Source organism: Pteronotus mesoamericanus, unplaced genomic scaffold, assembly GCF_021234165.1.
Source record: "Pteronotus mesoamericanus isolate MK-2021 breed Mesoamerican mustached bat unplaced genomic scaffold, CSHL_Meso_final contig_90, whole genome shotgun sequence".
Classification (NCBI taxonomy): domain Eukaryota; kingdom Metazoa; phylum Chordata; class Mammalia; order Chiroptera; family Mormoopidae; genus Pteronotus; species Pteronotus mesoamericanus.
Genome location: NW_026555277.1, coordinates 20,915,989 through 20,936,874, shown reverse-complemented (window position 1 = coordinate 20,936,874; position 20,886 = coordinate 20,915,989). Strand labels below are relative to the sequence as shown.

Genomic DNA, 20,886 nt, shown 5'->3' with positions numbered 1-20,886 from the left:
CATTTCTATCACTGTAAAGTTTCTGCATGCCTTTTTAAGTCATTTCCCTCCCTTTACCTCTAGGCCAGTGATTTCTTTTTTGGTTCCTATAGTTATTTTTCAGAATATTACATAAATGAGTTGTACTTAGCCTCTTGGGTCTGGCTTTATTTATTTAGCATAATGCATTTGAGATTCATTCACATTATTGAGTGTACCAGTAATTGATTCCTTTTTATTTCTGAGTAGCAACCCATTATAAAGATATACCGCAGTTCGTTTATTCACTCACCAGTTGAAGAATATTTGGAGGTTTTCATTCCTGATATTGGAAGTTTGTGTCTTCTCTTTTTTTCCTTAGCCAGTACGGCTAAAGGTTTATCTTTTTCTTTTGTTTTTAGATCTTGTCAAAGAACCAGCTGTTGGTTTCACTTACATTGTTATTTTTCTGTTTAATTGATTTCTGCTCCTGTTTTTATTATCATTTTTAAGTATATTTTATTGATTATAGTATTACAGTTGTCCCAAGTTTTTCCCCTTTGCCCGCCTCTGCCTATTACCTCCCCTTCCCTCCAGCAGTAATCCCCATCCCCTTTGTTCATGTCCATGAGTAATGCATATAGGTTCTTTGGCTTCTCCATTTCCTATACTATTCTTAACATCCCCCTGTCTATTTTGTACCTACCAGTTATGCTTCTTAATCCCTGTATGTTTTCTCTCTTTTTCCGCTTCACCCTCCCAGCTGATAACCCTCCAAATGATCTCCATATCTATGATTCTGTTCCTGTTGTAGTTGTTTACTTGGTTTGTTTTCATTTTTGTTTTTTAGATTTAGTTGTTGATAGTTGTGAATTATTGTTATTTTCTCATTCATAGTTTTGATCTTCTTTTTCTTAAATAAGGCCCTTTAACATTTCATTAAATACTAGCTTGGTGATGATGAATTCCTTTAGCTTTAATTTGTCTGGGAAGCACTTTATCTGCCTTTCCATTCTAAATGATAGCTTTGCTCGATAGAGTATTCTTGGTTGTAGGTCCTTGCTTTTCATCACTTGGAATATGTTTTGCCAGTCCCTTCTAGCCTGCTGAGTTTCTTTTGAGAAATCAGCTGACAGTCTTATGGGAACTCCTTTGTAGGTATCTATCTGCTTTTCTCTTGCTCTTTTTAAGATTCTCTGTCTCTAACCTTTGGTATTTTAATTATAATGTCTTGGATCCAAAGAGGACTATGCCAAGACACATCATAATTAAAATGTTTTTATTATTTTCTTTGTTCCACTTGCTGTGGGTTTAATTTGCTCTTTTTGTAGTTCTTCAGATAGAAATTTTAAATTATTGATTTGAGGCCTTCTTTTCTTTTGTTCTTTCTTATATATTTTTTATTTTTAAATCATGTTTATTCTATCACAGTTGTCTCAGTTTTTCCTGCTTTGTGCTCCTCGACCCATCTCACCCCATCCCTTCCTGATCCTGCAGTCAGTTCTCACACTGTTGTCCATGTCCATGGGTCATTCATACATGTTCTTTGTCTAGTCCCTTCTCCTTCTTTCCACCATTGTCTTCCTTCCCCATCCTGTCTGGTCATTTTCAGTCTGCTCCATGTTTCCATGTGTGTGGTTTGTTTTGTTCGTTAGTTTATTTTGTTGAAAAGATTCCACTTGTAGGTGAGATCATGGAGCATGTGTCTTTCACCAGCTGGCTTATTTCACTTAGCATAATATTCTCCAGTTCCATCCATGTTGTCTCAAAAGGTGGGAGTTCCCCCTCCCTCCTTCCCTCCCTTCCTTCCTTCCTTCCTTCCATTGCAGATTTTATTTACTTATTTTTTAAATGTCACAATCCACTATAAAATACTAAAAGATTTAAATCCATTATTAACTCTCAGCAACTAAAACAACATGATACCAGCACAGAAATAATCAAGTAGATCAATGAAATAAAATGAGCATTCTAGAAACAAATGTATTTATCTAACAATGTGATATGTGCTCTAATTGGTATTTCAAATCAATGGGGAAAATAAGGCTTATTCAACAAATAAGGTGCATGGACCACTATTACTTGAAATAAAACAAATATAGAGTCCTATTTCACACATTATACAAAAAAATACTCAGGTGAGTTAAAAATCAATATGTAAAATCTAAGGAGTTTTTGGAGAAAATACAAAATAATAATTTTCTTGCAGCACACCAATTGAAAATTGCTGTTTTAGATTAATCTCATGATGAACCTTAGCCATTGGTCCCCACTAGATAGTTTAGGGAGTTCAGGCTAAACTAAATGACTTAAGATGGGTTATCTAACTGAAGGAGTGTGTGAGCTGTTTTTAATTTCTGTGATGTATCAGTCTTTTGAAGCCTTGGGATAGTGGCTGGTGAGATGACAGATATGTAGTGAAGTGGCTACCTGCATGGCTGAACCCCAAGAGTAGTGCATGAGGTTATAGGATAATAATAAAGATGATAGTAGTAAAGTAATGTTATAAGTAAAATCCTATCAAATCAGCATACATATGCCTGGTCAAAACAACTAGGTTCTAAAATTTTTGAGAAACACCTGTCACATCAATGGGTAGAACTAACTTGTATAAACTTCAGTTTATTTAGAACATTTAGCAAGTTCAATTAAAAAAAGATTCCGTTGTATATTTTTGAAGAGAAATTAGTAATAACAGTTCTTCTGACATAAGGATTTATTTAAAAGAACATCATCTGTATGATTTCACTTATGTGGACTCTCATGAGCAAAATAAACTAACAAACAAAATAGAAACAGACTCATAGCTCTCAGAGGGGCAGGAGTGGAGAGGCTGGGTGACAAAGCTGAAGGGATTAAGGGAAAAAAAAAAAGAAAAGGCCACGCTCACACAAAACTCATAGACAACAGTAAGGTCATTACAAGAGGGAAATTGGAGTTGGAGGAGGCAGGAGAGGGTTACGGGAGGATAAATGGTGATGGGAAGAAACATGATTTGGGGGGGCAAACACAGTACAATATACAGATGACGTATTATAGAATTGTATACCTTAAACCTATGTACACCTTAAACCTATATTATTTTATTAACCAATGTAACCTTATGTAAATTTATTAAAAATAAATTAAAAGAACATTATCTTTAATTTTTTTTATTGTTCAAATACATTTATCTCCATTTTTCTGTCACCACTTTCCCCTACCCACCCCCACCTCCCTCCCTCAATCCTTCTCCACTTTGGCTTTGTCCATGGGTCCTTTATACAAGTTCCTAAAAGAACATTATCTTAAGTGTTGTATAGAGCAGTGAATTTGGGGTTCATTTTCTTTATTTTCTGTATCAGGAAAGAGGAAGGAAAGGAATATTTGAATTAATATTCCTTTCACTGGATGCATGCCTCCATATTAGGCTGTATATTCTGTTTTTTTGTGGTGTTTTTTGAAGATTTTATTTATTTATTTTTAGATAGAGAGGAAGGGAGGGAGAAAGAGAGGGAGAGAAACATCAGTGTGTGGTTGCCTCTCCTTCATTTCCAACTGGGGATTGGGCTAGCAACCTAGGCACGTGCCCTGAATGGGAATCGAACCATTCAGGGCACTTGGTTTGCAGGCTTGCACCCAATCCACTGAGCCACACCAGCCAGGGCTGTATTTCTTCTCATTTATGAAATGGGAATACTCAGGCTCCAAGAATTAAGTAGTTTAGTATTTTAAAGAGTTACTAAATGTGTGATTTCAACTCGTTTATTTAGTTCCAAGTTCTGTGTTTTAAAATTTTAATAAGGTATTATGTAATATAATTTAGCCAAAATTGAATATCCATTAGAAATAGGCATCAGACCAATAAGATTGGATGGTTTGAAAGAACACAAAAATAAGACATAACAATTATATTCCAGAAATTTCCTCCTCCTTGCTTCTAGATGGAGTGTCTGGTAGCACCTCTAAGACTGCCTGGTATAAGATTGTGTTTAGTCTTAAGGGAAGCATAGAGAACACATACACTCATAAATCAATGGACAGAGTGGTAATGGAAAGATTGGTAGAACATGTTGGAAAAGAGGTATTTTAAGTAGAAATACTTCTTTGCCTTTTAAACAACTTCCTGATTTGGTAAACAAATATTATGCTATGATGTTAGAAATTTCAAGACGTACATAATTTCAGAAATAACAAAGCAGTGATGATCCTAAGGATAAATGTTTTAATTATTAAATACTGCCCTGGCTGGTGTGGCTCAGTGGAGTCCCAGCCTGTGAACCAAAGGGTCGCCAGTTTGATTCCCAGTCAGGCACATGCCTGGGTTGTGGGCCAGGTCCCCAGTAGGGGGGCGCATGAGAGGCAACCACACATTAATGTTTCTCTTCCTCTCTTTCTCCCTCCCCTTCTCTTCAAAAATAAATAAATAAAATACTTTTAAAAAAAGAAATACATACTTTTCTATATCAGTCATGTATTATCAGTGTGGATTGGTCTGCTTGCCAACAGGTGTGGAAATCTGTGAGTTTTTTTATTTATGGAAATCTTTGTTTTTATTGCCAGAAGTGCAATAAAAAATAATCCACCTTACAAAATAAATAATCAGGGAAGGGAAAAGTTTGCCTATTTAAGGGTGGGATGAACCAGAAGATGTTTTTTTCCTGAAGTTTTACAGACTTTTTTTTTTTTTTTAAAATTACTTTAACTGAATCAAGCTTAAATTACAAAAACTATCCTTGCAGATATGTTGGCTGAGAGGGAACATAAGTAAGAGAAATATCAGCTCACATTGTTTCAGATGGAATTTTTGGGCATGCCATTGTGAAAGTATTTCCTTAAATCTTCAGAAAAATACTAGATGAGTTTGGTTTTTTTGTGTGTGAAATCTTTATCTTTGATTGCTTTATTGGGTCAAAAATTAAGAAATATTAAAACATGAATTTGCTTTATCTAATTTTTTTGTATACTTTCTTGGTTGCTTCAGGTAGTATTTTTCCAGGCTCTTGTTTGCAAATGACAACCCAGCTAAACAAAGTAGAATGACAACAGAATTGATGAAGTTCTGAATAACCCAAGAACTTGGATAGATCTGTCCATAAGAATATGAGATGCTTTCATGATACTTTCTCATAGTTTCTTAATCTTTCATTTGTGTTTGCTAGTTTCATTCTGTCCTGTCTCAAAGCAACAAGCATTTATTGAACACCTATTAATGTGCTGGAGATGATTTTAGTTTGTAGATAAATAAATAATGAAATAAGAGAAAGTCTCTGTACTTAAGGAGCATACTTTCTAATGCAGAGACTTTCTTTACATAGCGGGGAACAAGGCCATGAATAATTCCAGACTCATATTTTTATCTCCAAGACCCATGAAGCAAAAGAGCTTCTTCCCCACTAACTCCAACTAGAAAAATTTCAGGGAAGGACTGTGTTAGGTTGTGCGCCCATTCCCGAATCAGTTACTGCACCCATAAAGATAAAGTATTGTTATTAACTAAGCCTGGGTCATTTACACAAGTTTTTCAGGGACCAGAGTCTGTTACCAAAAGAAGGAAAGCGATGGAGGGAAAGTATATGCTAGACAGGCAAAAATAATATCTTTTCCTTGATGTTTACATTTTGAAGTTTGATTCCTTTTATTCAGTGCTTCAGATAAACTTAACCACATATGCCCATGCTTTACTAATCTTGAAAGCTTGGACGTGTTGGTCTTTCTCTTAGTTTCTTAATACAAGGTAATTGTGACCTTCAGTTTGATGTCCAAAAAGTCGAATAATTTAATTTAATAAATAATTTAATTTAATTATATATGTTGTTTCCCATATAATTCTCTGCATTGGTAGGAAAGTTGTAGTCTAGTGGGTTATGAAGACATCATTTTGAAGTTAATGTTACATGGGGTTTTAGTTTGGATTCCCCCAAAAGAAGCTGTGATAAGGACTTGTTTGGTTGATCTTAGAAAGGATGAAAGTCAATAAGATTGCATTAATAAGTAGAATACCACAGGGGGTAACTTGAGTTTAATTCTGCTGAGCATCTCTGATAGATCATATAGAACATAGCCAGAATTGTCACTTTGAAGGATGAGGAAGCTGGGATATTTATTCACCACCTTTTGTCCCTTAGTGGTAGAAGGTTTTAGGGGTGTTAACTCCCAAGCACTTCCTGCTTGTCCTGCTGCCAGATTGAGAATGTTCCTTCATTTAGTGAAAGCTCTTTTTCAGAGAGGTACAGGTTCTTGAGAAATTGTCCAGAGGAACTGTTCATAGAAATTGCAGGCATATGCTGTGGTGGCTGTACTTGGATATGGGCATTCAAAGATTCAGCTACAAATGGTGAAAGATATGGTATAGCCTCAAAACAGGTGGGTCTTCCTTTGATTTTCACCAAAATTCCTTTATATTGCTAGAACAATGTGTCTACACTAACCATGCCTCTCTTACCCTAGTATAGCTTATTTGCTCTACATTGTGGTGGTTAACATTGTCTGCTGAACAGAAATGTCAGTGACTTAACACAAGATTTATCATGGCCAGTGTAGGCTGGGTGGCTCCCTGGCAGAGCTCTCATCCAACCAGTGACTGAGAGACCCAAGCTGAAAAGCCATTATGTCAGAGTCCTTTCTGTCCATCAGGTAGACAGGAGAAAGGACACCTTTCTACCTTCTCCTTAAGTCAGCTTTGTACATGTAATTTCAGACAAGATGGGAGGCACTAACTGTCTGTGACCCATGTGGCAAAGAAGAATTTTTGCTCAGCTTTCAAGATTTCATTAATTTTAATGGTGGTCCCCAGGGCCTGTAAATAGCATCTTTTTCCTTAATTGTATGTTGAGCATATAGAATTAATTACTGTTTCTTTTATTGATGGGTACATCACAAACAGTAAAAAGAAGGAGCAGTTATTTAGTTTTTCCACAAAATTGAAGATTCTTACCTAAATCATTAATTTGGCATCTAGCAAAGAAGTACATGGAATTTCTTAATTTCCTCTCTATAACTAAAGTTTTGGTGCCACTGGGTAAGTTTTCAAAAGGTTGCATGATTTAGTTTAACATGATTAAAAGTACACTTTCATATAAAACTTTAACAATTTTCTTAGATTACAGTATTTTCTCTAATTCAGTCTAAAATTTCTTTTTATAATAAACCTTGCATTAGTTTCTTCATAGGAAGGTTTAGATAAAAGGCCTGCATACTAAGAATTTTCAAACACACAATGCTGAGGAAGTAAACAACTTAATCTTTGTCCAATATACATGAAAATCCCCCTCAGTGTCAGCTAAAAAAAAAAAAAAGAGAGAGAGAGACCAGGAAAGCAGCCAGTAAAGGAGGGCTTGTCGAACATTAAGCCTCAGCTCAGGATATGTGTTTGTGTTTCTTTTTAGGTGACTTCAACATGGCCATTCTTCAGACCTTAGCTTGATGATACTTCCTATATCATAAGCTTGTAGAGCAATCTGTACCTCTCCCTTCTAAAGACTCATTAGGATTCTGATTGCTGTTTAGAACCTGCCTATCCCATCAGATTGTAAATAAACACAAGGCCTGTGATATGTTGGTTTCAAATAATTCATAATTATTAAAAATAAAAATGATACATTTATGTGATTTTAAAGAGTTCATGCGTTTCAGAAGGATTTAAAATGAAAAGTAACGATTTTTCTCCCTGGCCTCTGTTAACAGTTTTTAAAAATATTCTTGCAGAATTTTTATATAGTGATACACGCACACTTAACCTCATGCACGTTAAATACATTTTATAAACTATTGACATATTTAGTAGAATGGCATTATACTGTATACAAAGTTACACATATTTTTATTGTACTTGTAAAGTGTTTTTACACATAGAGCTACTCTTTGGAAGAATATGTTTTTAACTTTTTTGAGATATAACCTAGAAGTAAATGCCAATCTTTTTATTGACATTGTATTTCCTGTGTTGATGTATCATAATTTAGCAAGTGGCAGGAGAGGCATATATGGCTTAATGCTTGAAACCCCTTTATTATAAATTATGTATAATGTACTATGGATGATGCATTGTTTTTTTTTTTTTTTGGTTTTTTTTTTTTAAACAATCTTCACACCCTGGCCCTCGATACTCCGAGGTTGTGGGTTTGGTCTCTGGTCAGGCCACATACAAGACGCAACCAGTGAATAGTAAAGAAGGGGAACAAGTTGAAGGTTCTCTCACTCCCTCCTTCCCCGCTTTCCTTCCTCCCTTTCTCTGTCTTTCAAAAAAAAAAAAAATTCTTCACAACAAGTCTTAAAGGGAGTATCATAATTATCCTCATTTTACACATGGGGGAATTGAAAGCTCAGAGATATAAGTAACATATGCAAAATCATACATGTAGTAAGTGACAGATCAAGGATTTTAATCTAGACAGTCTGATGACAGAGCCTCTGTTTTAGCCACTGTACTCTATTGGATCTTTCTAGGAGCTCTAGGAAAAATAGGAAATATAGGCAGGGGCAGATTTGGAGGAGTTTTCAAATGCCAGATTAAAATTATAGATTTTATTCAGTGTATGTTGTAGAATCATTGAAAATTTTTGAGAGAAGTAGTAACTGAGCAAATGGTGGCAGAGTGTAGGATGGGATGGAGGGAGGGAGAAACTGAATGCAGAGACTAGTTTGGTGCAGTTGTCTAAGCAAGAAGTGAGAAAACCTGAAATTAGGACAATAGTAATGGGAATGGAAAGAAAGGAATGATTAGATAGGTATTGTTTGGTGAGTGTTAAGTTTTTGGTTTGTAGCATTACAGAAGAGGAAAAGGGTAAGGGGAAAGGGGAGGCCAAGGGTGCTTTTATCTCTGGGCTCTTTCACATGTTCTTCCTCCAGCTGGATCACTCCTCAGATACTCTTGGCCTCTCACCTGTTCTAAGGTCTGTATTCAGATGTCACCTTACTAAAAAGTCCTTTTCTAACTGTTGCATAAAATGGCAACCCCATACAACATGCTTCCTGACTCCTTTGCCCTGCTTTTTCTCTATTTTTAGCACTTAACATACTATTTGCTGGTCTCACATTCCCTATTAGGAAATATGAGTTTTACAATAGTAGGGATATTTTTGTTTTTTCATCCCTACATCTATAATAAATATTGAAAAAAATGTTTAATGAATGCCATGAAAGTTATGGGCAACACAGGAAGATGAATGGACAAGATAGTAGAAGTGATAAGGTCACAACTGCTAGTAGCTCACCTCTCTAGACATTTATGGCAGGCAGTTCTAAATTTATGTCTCATAGGCAGAGAGTTGGAGCTAATGGTGTGGATGTTAACAAGTACAGCATGATGCCTGCATTGATTGGTATTAAAATTCTAAAGTACCTTTTGAAATATGAAACAAAATAAGTTCTATTTTTTGTGTTTGATTCCCTTATTGTCACTCTTTGAAGATTGATATTATTAACAAGTGTTTATTGGTTGCAAATGAATCTGTTTATTTTAGTTTTAGTTTGTTTGTTTGCAAGGGATGTGAAAATCTACACTGGGGGCCCAGAAAGGAGCTATGATGTATGTATGAACTACGGTAGCATGAAGTTTGGTAACAGGTGGCTGATGCCTTGTATGCTAATAGGTTAAGTCCTTGTTCACCACAAAGCACTTCCTCTTACTGTTTGTTTTGGACTTCAGTTTATTTATTTATTAAAAAAAGATTTTATTTGCTTATTTTTAGAGAGAAGGGAAGGGAGGGAGAAAAAGGGAGAGAAACATTGATATGCAAGAGAAACATCCATCAGTTACCTCTCATGACCCCAGGTGGGGACCTGGCCTGCAACCCAGGCTTGTGCCCTAACGGGGAATCCATCCTGGCCACCTTTCAGTTCACAGGCCAGCATTCAACCCAATGAACCACACCAGCCACGGCTGGACTTGAATTTAGTATTAAGAAGTAGCTAGTGCCTTCGTTAAAGTGAATTAATAAATAAAGGCTAGTCATTCCTTTCTACTCCATTTCTTAAAGCTTTTATTATATTTCCCTTCATAAGGAACCTTCCTTAAAGGGTGATATCTAAATTCTCATATCCAGAATGACTTCTGATGCTGATTTTATAGAAATACTCCTGAAAGGGAGTGTAGTGTCTTCTACATGCTAGGTATTTTGTGTGTGTGTGTGTGTGTGTGTGTGTGTGTGTGTGTATTTTTAAATTAAATCCTCACAGAAATCCAGCGGCAGCTGCTTTCCCCAACTACTACCACTTCTTTTTTTCTTTGCAGATTCCTGAAATGTTGCTTCCTAAGGTTCTTTTTTTCCCTTATGCTTCATCAACTGCACTTCTGACTTTAACCTGTTTATACACAGATTACTTCTAAATTTTTCCTTCTAGCACAGAACTCTAAGCATACTCTTGTATACACATGAATATGTAAAACTGCTTATTAAGTCTCATTTTAATATTCTATAGCTATACTAAACTCAGTAGGTTTGAAACTGAACTAACTATATCCTCATTGCCTAAGTCTGAAACTCTGGGAAACCATAATAATGCTAGGCGCTATTTACTGTCTAGGTTTTGTACAGTAATATGCTCATTTAATGCGCACAACAACCCTATTTATTTTGCAAATGTAGTAAGAGAGATTCAGAACATTTAAATACTTAACTAGGTGGCAATATAGCTGTTGGAGTTGGATTTGAACAGGATCAGTGTCAAATTTTATAATCCACTCTGTTACATTTCTGTTGTCTCCCTTCAACATGAACACAGTACACATAGACACCTCTAAGAGGACCCAATACTTTTGACCTCTTGAATTGTCCTGAAATATTTTGTTTCTTGATTCTATTTGCCTTGCTCACTTGGATTATTAGAGTAGCCACTTAATACATCTTCCTAACTCAGTTTCTTTTCCACCTATACTGCTCTCTAAAAATTTGTTCTAAAATTCAAATGCAATTATGTTGCTTCTCCTTACTGCCTTTAGATAAAATCCAAAATCCTTGGCTAGCACAGTTTATGTAGGTTAAGTCCCACCATCTGTAGTAGGAGAGCTGGAGACTCAGAATTATCAGCAGGATAGTTCCAGTCCAAGTTCAAAATTCCAGTGAGGGTCTGAGTCTGAGTCTGAAGGCAGGAGAAGACCAGTGTCCCAGCTTGAAAGCAGTCATGCAGAGAAAGGATGAATTTTTCCCTTACTCAGTCATTTTTGCTGTACTCAGGTCTTGGATGAATTGGATGAGGATTGTCCATACGGGGGAGGGCAGTCTGCCTTACTCAGTCTGTCGATTCAAATGTTAATCTCATGATATTGACAAATTTTTTTCCATGTTTCCATACAATAGACTACTTCTCAGTAATAAAAAGGAATGGACTGCTAATACAGAAAGGATGAATCTCACAATGCATTGTATATGATTACATAAAGAGTTATATGACTTTTTAAAATGGCAAAACTAAAAGTAAAGCAAGTCAGAGTTTACCTCTGTCCAAGGATGAAGAAGATTGTCTTCAAAGGGGTATGTGGAATCGTTTTAGGGCGTGGCAGTATTCCATATCTTGGTTTTGATGGTGATTGAATGAGTATGTTTATTCTTCAAAACTTCAAATTATGCACTAACAAAGCCTTCTTTTAATTAATATGTAAATTAAACTTTATGCTTAAGAAAAGAGTAATTACTAATTGGATTTAAAACTTTCTAGGCTAGTTCTCTTTTTTGAATATCATGTCTATAAGAAATCAGTTTGGTTAAATTAATGATTTAGTTCATATTAAGATTAATTATGAATTAGGTACTACTGAGCCTTATCAGTTGTTAGTTAGGTTATATGTTAATGTTTTATTGAAAACTTAGTGGAGAAATTAACTAAGGAAGAAACATGGAAATAATCGCAGAAATGAAATTATAAATAAATAATGGAAATATATTTTTCCTAAAGTTTTCTTTAACAAATTATATTTAATTTCTCATGTAAGTTTCTCATTTCAAAACATAAATTTTACTATCTTTATCCCAGTGTATATTTTTCATTAGTTTCCTTACCCTCCAATTTTGTAAATGTTATTTCTGATTGTTACTATTGCCAGTGTATGAATATCTTTGAATTTAAAGCTCTTTTCCACATTTTATTATTCTGTATACACACCTAGATGCAGAATCATTGAATCAAAGACTATGAATTTTAAAAATACAGGTAATAAGTTCACATGTCAAATTAAAGGGTGCATTTGGGAAGAGAGTGAAATACTTCCCTTGCACCTCTCTCTGTCAGCCTTACGGCTCCCCTTCCTGGAGCTGCTGTGTCATTAGTTTTTTTGTATTTCCAAAAACATTTTAAGGCAGAGGCGTGGTGAGGAGGGAAACTGTGTGTGCATGCGTGTGTGTGTATAATTTTAGACACTCGGGTAAATGTTCATAAAAATTTAATCATATGCACAGTATTTAAAATAAAATCAGCTACATTTAATTTTACTCAAACTTCATGAAAGAGGAGGAAGCTAAAATGAAACCCAAGGGACCTCCTTCAATTTAAATGTTTCTTCATTAAAAGAAAAGATCTGTATGATAAAGGAAAGAGATTAGGAGTAATATGTTTAAAACACTGGTACTATATAAAAATAAGAATTGGTTGTAAAATGTGAATATTTTTGAACTCAATAATAATTAAAATGCAAAAAAAAGGTATTTTTCATGTTTTATAGATGGGCAAAAACTGATAAAATATACTGGCTTACATCTAAGTACATAACCTGTGGCTTGAACTGGAAAAGATTTTTGCATATGTGGCTTCAATTTTAACTCCTAGCCTGGTTAATATGGTTTCTTATGACCTATTTATTGTAACAAAATGTCTCTAACATATATGTCATATAGAGCTAGATTAAAATGGAATTTTAACTTTATCTTAACTTCTTTATATCCTTTTGAGATTAAATGGTATAATGATAAATGAGTATTTTACATATCGTACCAATTTAATTTTAAAACCAAGATAAGCACATTTTAAATAGATAGATATTTGTCTTATTGTTTTTTTATAGAGATCATTGCTGTTAGAAATAATACACAGAGATATTTTGCCGAGCTGCTCCTGATGACATTTTGTAGAACTATTTTATGTTACAATCAGGCTATTGATATTGTATAATCCACTGCTCTGTTCAGATTTCTTCAATTTTACTTGTGTACTCTTGTGTATGTGTGTGGAATTCTTTACTGTTTACTCTTCTTTGTATGTTTGTATATCTGCCATTTCAGTCAAGATACATACTGAGTAGTTCATTATCACAAGGGTCCCTATGTATTACCCTTTTATAACACCTGTGTTTCTTCTAGCACTTTATTTTTCCTCCCCTATCTCTAACCCCTGGCAACCAATAATCTTTCCTCCATTCATAAGATTTCGTCATTTCAAAAATGTTACATAAATTAAATCATACATTTGAGAGACTGTTTTTGCTCAGTATAATTCCCTTGAGATTATCCAAATTTGTTTGAATTAATAGCTTGTTTTTCCTTTTTATTATTTATATTTAACTTAGAAAACTCCTACCTAATTTAAAACTTAGTTTCTATTTTGTTTCTTCCCTATATCTATTTTTAAAATAAATATATTTGCTTTAAATCTAGGTGACAAAACACGACCACCTTCCTCAAGTCCTTCTACTATTATTCGCCGCACTTCCTCTTTGGATACACTTGCTGCTCCGTACCTCGCAGGGCACTGGCCTCGTGATAGTCATGGGCAAGCTGCTCCTTGCATGAGGGACAAAGCTACACAGGTAGGTGTATTAAAGTTTTTATCCTGAAGTGTTTTACTCTGAAACCGTTTTTTATAATATTATTAATCTAGTCTGTGATCGAAATTCTTAAAACCTTAGTGTATACTGGAATAACTTGAGAAGCTTATCAAAAGTACAGATTCATTCCCAGGCCTAATATCCAGATACTCTGTAGTAGATTTTGTTCGAGGCTTTGGAATGTGCATTCTAAACAGTTCCCAAAGTAATTCCCATGCATGTGCATAATTTATGGACATATCCTTCTCCTGCTTATTCTTTATAGTTTAGAACATCACAATATATTTAATATGGAATTTGGGCTTAAAAATTTGTCTGTAAGGATTACTTTACTTTCCACCTAATCTTATACAGCAGGTCCTTGAATACTGTCATTTTGTTATAATGTTGATTAGATGTCCTAGGAACTTAATTAACTCTTGTTTATATCTATTAGGCTATGTTAAATTGGTTTCATTATATATCATTTCACTTAAAGTCACAGAACCTATATATGACATTAAGTGAAGACCTAACTGTATTTTTGTGCCAAGAATCTTTATGTTTTGGGAGACAGGTATTGTATTGCCTTGCTAAGATTCTATAAATGTGAATATACTAACAAAGTGACTCTGGAAGCAAAGTTTTAGACTTTTAGATTTATAAATTTTTTTAATTAAAAGGATCTTAAATCATTTAGATCTACCTTCTGTTTTGAGAAAGACAAGGTCCAAGATCATAAAGCCAGCTGATGACTGCATCTTAGTTGGGTATAGTTTCTTTCATGGCTACAATTATAGTTAATTAAATATTTCTGTAATTATTTATTTAATGTATCTCATACTCATTAGATGGTGAACCCATGAAGGCAGGAACTGTGCTTGGCTTGTTCTTTTCTTTATTTTCATCTCTGGGACTTAGTACAAAACTTTACATAATAAACATTTGGGGAGTATTTGCAAAGGAATAAATGAGCAGAAGAACAATTAAAGTTTTATTGCTAGTGAAGAATGAAAATCACTTAAACAATTAAAAGATTCTTTATACTGATTGTTGAAAATCAGCTAAGGGTACATGTCAGTTTAGACCTAAAATCACTGATGGTTGCCAGATCCCAGCACTTTAAGAGAGACTGTTTCTGTTGGATTCCTTCATGTCTGTATGTTAGTTAATTAAGTCAACTTTTAAAAATTTGGTAAAATATCTGTAACAAAATTTGCCATTTTGACCATTTTAAAGTATACATTTTAGTGGCATTAATTACATTCAGTGTTGTGCAACCATCACCATTATCTATTTCCAAAAATTCTCCATCACCCCAAACAGAAACCCTGTACCTATCCTTTCTCCAGCTCCTGCTAACCACTGTTCAACTTTCTGTTTCTATGAATTTGCCCAGTATAGATACTTATACGATATATTGCCCTCTGTATCTGGGTCATTTTGCTTAGCATATTTCAGGGTTGATCCATGTTGTAGCCTGTGTCAGAACTTCGTTTTGTTTTTTTTTTCATGGTTGAGTAATATTCCATTGTATGGAAATAGCACATGTTGTTTATTCATCTATCTGTTAATGCACATTTGGGTTGTTTACAAATTGGGGCTGTTGAGAACAAAGCTGAAATGAACATTTGTGTACAGGTATCTGTTTGAATCCCTGCTTTCAATTACTTTTGTTACATACCTAGGAGTGAAATTGCTGAGCCATATGTTTAGTTTTTAGAGGAACTGCCAAACTATCTTCCACAGCAGCTGCACTATTTTACTGAGAAGGAATTACCCATAGTGCAACCCATTATGCTAATTCAGTCTGTACTCTGGAGCATTATTAAACATTTGTGTGCGCGCGCGCGTGTGTGTGTGTTGCCCTTGGAATCTAAAGCGCACATGGTTGGGTTAATAATCTTTTCTGTTTATGGCTCATGGAAGTCTGAGCAGACTTCCTCTGTAAAGTATGGAATATTTGATTTACTTATTCCAATTTTCTTTTCATCCCCACATTCAAATGTGCTAAAGTGTTATTCTTCTGTTTCTATATGTTCTTATAAAGTGTGGTATTGTTTGATACATACAACTTTAATTTCAACAAAAGGTATTGTACTGTACATGTCATTTATTAACATAATTTATTCAGCAGTTTTTTAAAGACCTTCTAAATTACTGTGTCTATTCTGTTGTTCCACCTGCTGCGTAGAATCTGATAGTGTATATCTGGACATTTTACTTATGTGTTCCCATAGGGAGAAACATCCAGTGTGCTACTTCAACACCTCACTACTGTTCAAGTGCTATGATAAAAACCTTTATTTATGTTCCTCATGGATCTGGGTACATATTTTCTATTATGCATATTCAGAAATGGAATTGTATGGTCAAAACATACACATCATTAGACAAAATATTGCCACAAAAATCTCTAAAATTACTTCACCACTATCAGTGCATAGGGATTCTCATTTCTCCCATATCCCGCAAATACTGAGCTTCTGTATCTTTTTGATTTTGCTGATTTGATGATGTAAAATGAGATCTTAAATTAATTTGCATTGTTCTTAGTTACCAGTGAGTTTGAGGGTAACTTTAATTAAAACAATAGGTATTATATGTGTTCTTCATTTATTACCCTGTTTAACTCAGAACTCTTTAAAGATCAACCCATATTACTTTGTGTATAAATGTATAAACTATAAAAATACACTTTATTATTAGTACTCTAAATACTTCCCTCAGTTTTCCACACAGTTTTTTTCATAGAAGAGAAAGCCTTAATTTTATAAAGTAAAACTCAACAAATTTCACTTTTAATTTTAATGATATTTTTAGTACATCAATTTTACACAGTTTGTGGTACAGAAGCAACAATATGTGAAACAGTAGAACAGTTTGTGCTGCCTGCCCCCAACTTGGACATACCCATTCCTGTCCTCGAAGGGGTAGAAAACCAGAACCGCTGTCTGGAAGGTTCTGACTTAGTGACAGGCCCTGGGAGGGGCCAGCCCTTAAAAGAAAAGATCAGGAATGAGGGGCATCAGCATATTCAGGGGCCTGCTGGTTAACTGGAACTGGGCATGTGTGCATAGAGAATGGGGGAAGAATCTACCATAGGCTATTTCTAAATAAGACTCTAGAGTTTCTACAATAATTTGGGAATTTAGTTTGAGAAATAATTCCTCACTAATAGTTCATAAAGATATCTGGCTATATTATATTCTACTTTGTAGTATTATCTTTTGCATTTAGAACTTTACTCCTTTATGATCTTCTCTTTCAAAAATGGTGTAAATATTTGTAATCATTTATTACATCACATAATACAAAAACTAACTTAACAAGACTGCAAGGTGGCAGAGGAGTGAATGGAAGTCACACTGACCTCCTCCCAGGACCAATCTGGAATTACAACTAAATAGTGGAGAAGTCATCCATAACAAACAACTGAACAATAGTGAGAGGGAAGCCTGATAACCTTGGACAGACAGGAGAATCATCTTTAGCACAACCTGATCACTAGGGAGTGTGGTGGAGACTCATGATGGCTGGCTGGGTGCTCACAGGCAGCAATGCCAGAGGGATATTTAAGCAGCCACTTGGATCCCCCTGAGAAGGGCAGGGTCTAAACCAGAAGCAGGGATCCCTAGGCTGCAGTACTAGAGCCCCGAAAGTACACAGATTACAGCCAGCTGTGAAAAGCAGCAGGGTTGCTCTCTGACAGAGATGGACGGCTGGAGACACAAAGAGCCTTTTAAAGGACCAAAGCATAAATTTTCATCTGCAGCTTCTTATCCTGGGCTCTGGCAAAGACGGAGGCAGAGTGGGCTAGAAATGCCTGAGGAGAGACTAGAGACGGACACTTTGGGGAGAGAACTGAGAGGGTGGCCACCGGGATACTGGTGCTGAGTCATCCCTCATACGGCAACAGTTGTGCTCAGGCAGACCCCTCCTTTCTGAGCAACCTGAGGGGAAACAATAGCCCTGACACCAGGAGGGATTCTGTCTCTCCCTGTGGTGCCTAAGCCTGACTGCTGAGTGCAGAGTGACTAGCTTAACAACTGAAGGAGAGAGCCACAGACAGTAGATTCCTGGAAGTCTTGAACCGACTGCCTAAGGTCAGGTGGGGTCAACATCTGACATCACCAGAGGCGGATCCAGAAAGAAAATACAGTGTTAAATACTAGAGGCCACCAAGACGAAATCTACTGTGGTCTTCTCCATGATTTGTGATATTTTCTTTACTACATAGCTTTTTAACATTCATTTCGGGTCCATCAAGTTTGTGCACATTAAGTCATTAGATTTTATACTAATAGTTTATTTCTCTCCTTTTTTATAATAGTCTTAATCTTTTTACAGCCTTAGTAATACTGGTTCATTGGCTGTTGTTGATAGTGGGATTGCAGGGGGAGTTATTTTTGTGGATGTGGGTTTGTTTCCTGGGCTTCGTGGTTTTGTTCTGGCAGCATCTGCTCAAAAACACACAAGACGTGGTGGGCAGCGTGACCTTCAGTCAACCAGCTGGAGGGAAGGACCCTCCAAAGAATGACCAAACAAAAATCAAAACCCAATTACTTCTAGAGAGCCAACATAAATGGCATAAAAAACATCCCAAGAGAATCAAGTTCAGGAGATCAAGGAGATTGTACCACTGACTCTTACAGGTCTTCTACCATAGAAGTTCACACCACAAAATCAGGAAGTAAAAATCAATTTAAGAAGCAGAAGCAAAAAAGAAGAGTCTCACAAATAATGGGAAGACAAAGAAATACGCCCCCAGTCAAAGGGAAAGGAAGAATCCCCAGAAAGAGAACTAAATGAAATAGAGGCAAGTAAACTATCAGATACTGAGTTCCAAACAACAGTTCTAAGGAAGCTCATTGAGCTCAGAGAGAATTGCAAAAAACTACAGAGAAACTACGAGGAACTTACTGCAAAGTACATCAGCATGAAAAAGGACAAAGAAACTATCAACAAAAGGGAAGAAGAAATTAAGAATACAATTTCTGATTTGCAGAACACAGTGGAAGGAATCAAAAGCAGGCTAGATGAAGCAGAGTATCGAATCATCGAGTTGGAGAATAAGGTAGAAAAAAGCTCCCAGAAAGAGCAAGAAAATGAAAAGACTCAAAAAGAATGAAGAGACGTTTAGGGAAATGCAGGACAACCTGAAATGTAATAATATCCATATAACAGGGATACCGGAAGGGAAAAAAGAGGAGCAAGGGATAGAGAACCTGTTGGAAAAAGTAATGATGGAAAACTTCCCTAATTGGAGTAGAGAAAAAGTCACACAAGTCCAGGAAGCACAGAGGGTCCCATTCAAGAGGAACCCAGTGAGGCCCACTGCAAGACACATCATCACTAAAATGGCAAATATCAAAGACAAACAGAGAATTTTAAAGGAAGCAAGGGTAACATACAGGGGAGCCCTGACAAGGCCAGCATCTGACTTCTCAACAGAAACACTACAAGCCAGAAGGGAATGGCAAGAAATATTCCAAGCCATGAAACACAAAGGTCTGCAACCAAGACTGCTGTACCCAAGGCTCTCAATTAAAATGGAAGAGAAAATAAGCAGTTTCCCAGACAAAAGAAGGCTAAAAGAATAAACTTCCACCCAACCAGCATTGCAAAACATGCTAAAGGGACTGCTTTAAGAAGATGAAGAAGAGTGAGAAAGAGAGGAACACAGGTACAAAGGGAAAAAATGAGTAGTACCTATCAGTAATATCTTTAAATGAAAATGGATTAAATGCGTCAATCAAAAGGCATAGGGTAGCTGAATGGATAAGAAAACATGACCTGCACGTATCCTGCCTACAAGAGACCCACCTCAGAACAAGGGATCTACACATACTGAAAGTATAGGGATGGAAAAAAATATGCCAAGCACATGGACAGGGGAAAAAAGCCAGGGTAGCAGTACTTATATTGGACAAAATTGATTTCAAAACAAAGGCCATAAAAAAGAAATGCAGAGAGGCACTTAGTAATACTCGAAGGAAGAATCCACCAAGAAGACATAAATGTTATTTACATATAAATTGATATCTAGAAAAGTTTCTGATCATTATTCTCAATATTTTCTTTATTTTTTGTGTACAGTCATATAATCTACAAAGAAGCGTATTTTCTTTTTGATTTTTTAAAGATTTTATTTATTTTTAGAGAGAGGGAAGGAAGGGAGAAAGGGAGGGAAACATAAGTGTGTGGTTGCCTCTTCTCACCCCCAACTGAGGACCTGGTCTGCAACCCAGGCATATGCTTTGACTGGGAATCAAACTGGCAACACTTTGATTCACAGGCCAGCACTCAGTCAATCCACTGAGCCACACAAACCAGGACTAATATTTTCATTAATTTTTATTTTTATCCCTCTTTTATTACTGACTTACTGGGTTAACTAAGACTTTGATTATTTTATAAAACAGCGAAGATTACAGTAGTTAGACATCTTGTTTTTGTCACTGGAATGCTTTTAATGCTTCAAAATTAAATATATCTTATGTAGGCTGTAGGACCTTACAGTGGAAGTTTCCTTCAATTCTGAGTTGGTAATATTTTACGAGACTGTATGTTCAAATATATTGAATACTTTTTCTGTACCTCTGGAGGTGATTGTATAGTTTTCTTTTTAATTTTTAAATCAATTATGCTATTACAGTTGCCCCAATTTTCCTCTTCTGCCCCCCTCTACACAGCATCCCCCCACCATCCCTCTGATGGTACCTTCTCCTTTGTTCATGTCCATGGGTCATGCACATGCATTCTTTGGCCACTCTGTTTCCTGTACTTGCTCTTAACATCCCCCTGCCTATTCTGTAACTACGAACTTGTACTTCTTAACCCCTTCCCCTTTTCCTTCATTCCTCCAGAGACCCTTTCTCTCTGATCCCAGAGTTCTCCATATCTATGACTCTGTTTCTGTTTTGCTTGTTTGCTTAGTTTGTTTTTTGATTCAACTGTTGATAGTTACGTATTTCTTGACATTTTAATTTTCATAGGTTTGATCTTTTCTTTCTTATATAACTCCCTTTAACATTTCATATAATAATGGTTTCGTGGTTATGAACTCCTTTATCTTTATTTTATCTGGGGAGAATTTTATCTGTCCTTCAATTCTAAACAGTAGTTTTGCTGGATAGAGTAATCCAGGTTGTAGGTCCTTCCTTTTCATCAGTTTGGATTTTTAGTTGTTGTTACTGATTTAATCTTTATTG

General features: G+C 35.7%; 1 protein-coding gene across 1 annotated transcript in view; it reads left to right on the top strand.

The window, feature by feature from the left end:
- FAM117B (family with sequence similarity 117 member B) overlaps positions 1–20,886 on the top strand; it is a 119,503-nt gene that overhangs the window by 17,800 nt on the left and 80,817 nt on the right. The window contains exon 2 of the mRNA XM_054585822.1: positions 13,524–13,675. Coding sequence (XP_054441797.1) covers positions 13,524–13,675 — 152 coding nt within the window. The remainder of the gene's footprint in view (positions 1–13,523; positions 13,676–20,886) is intronic.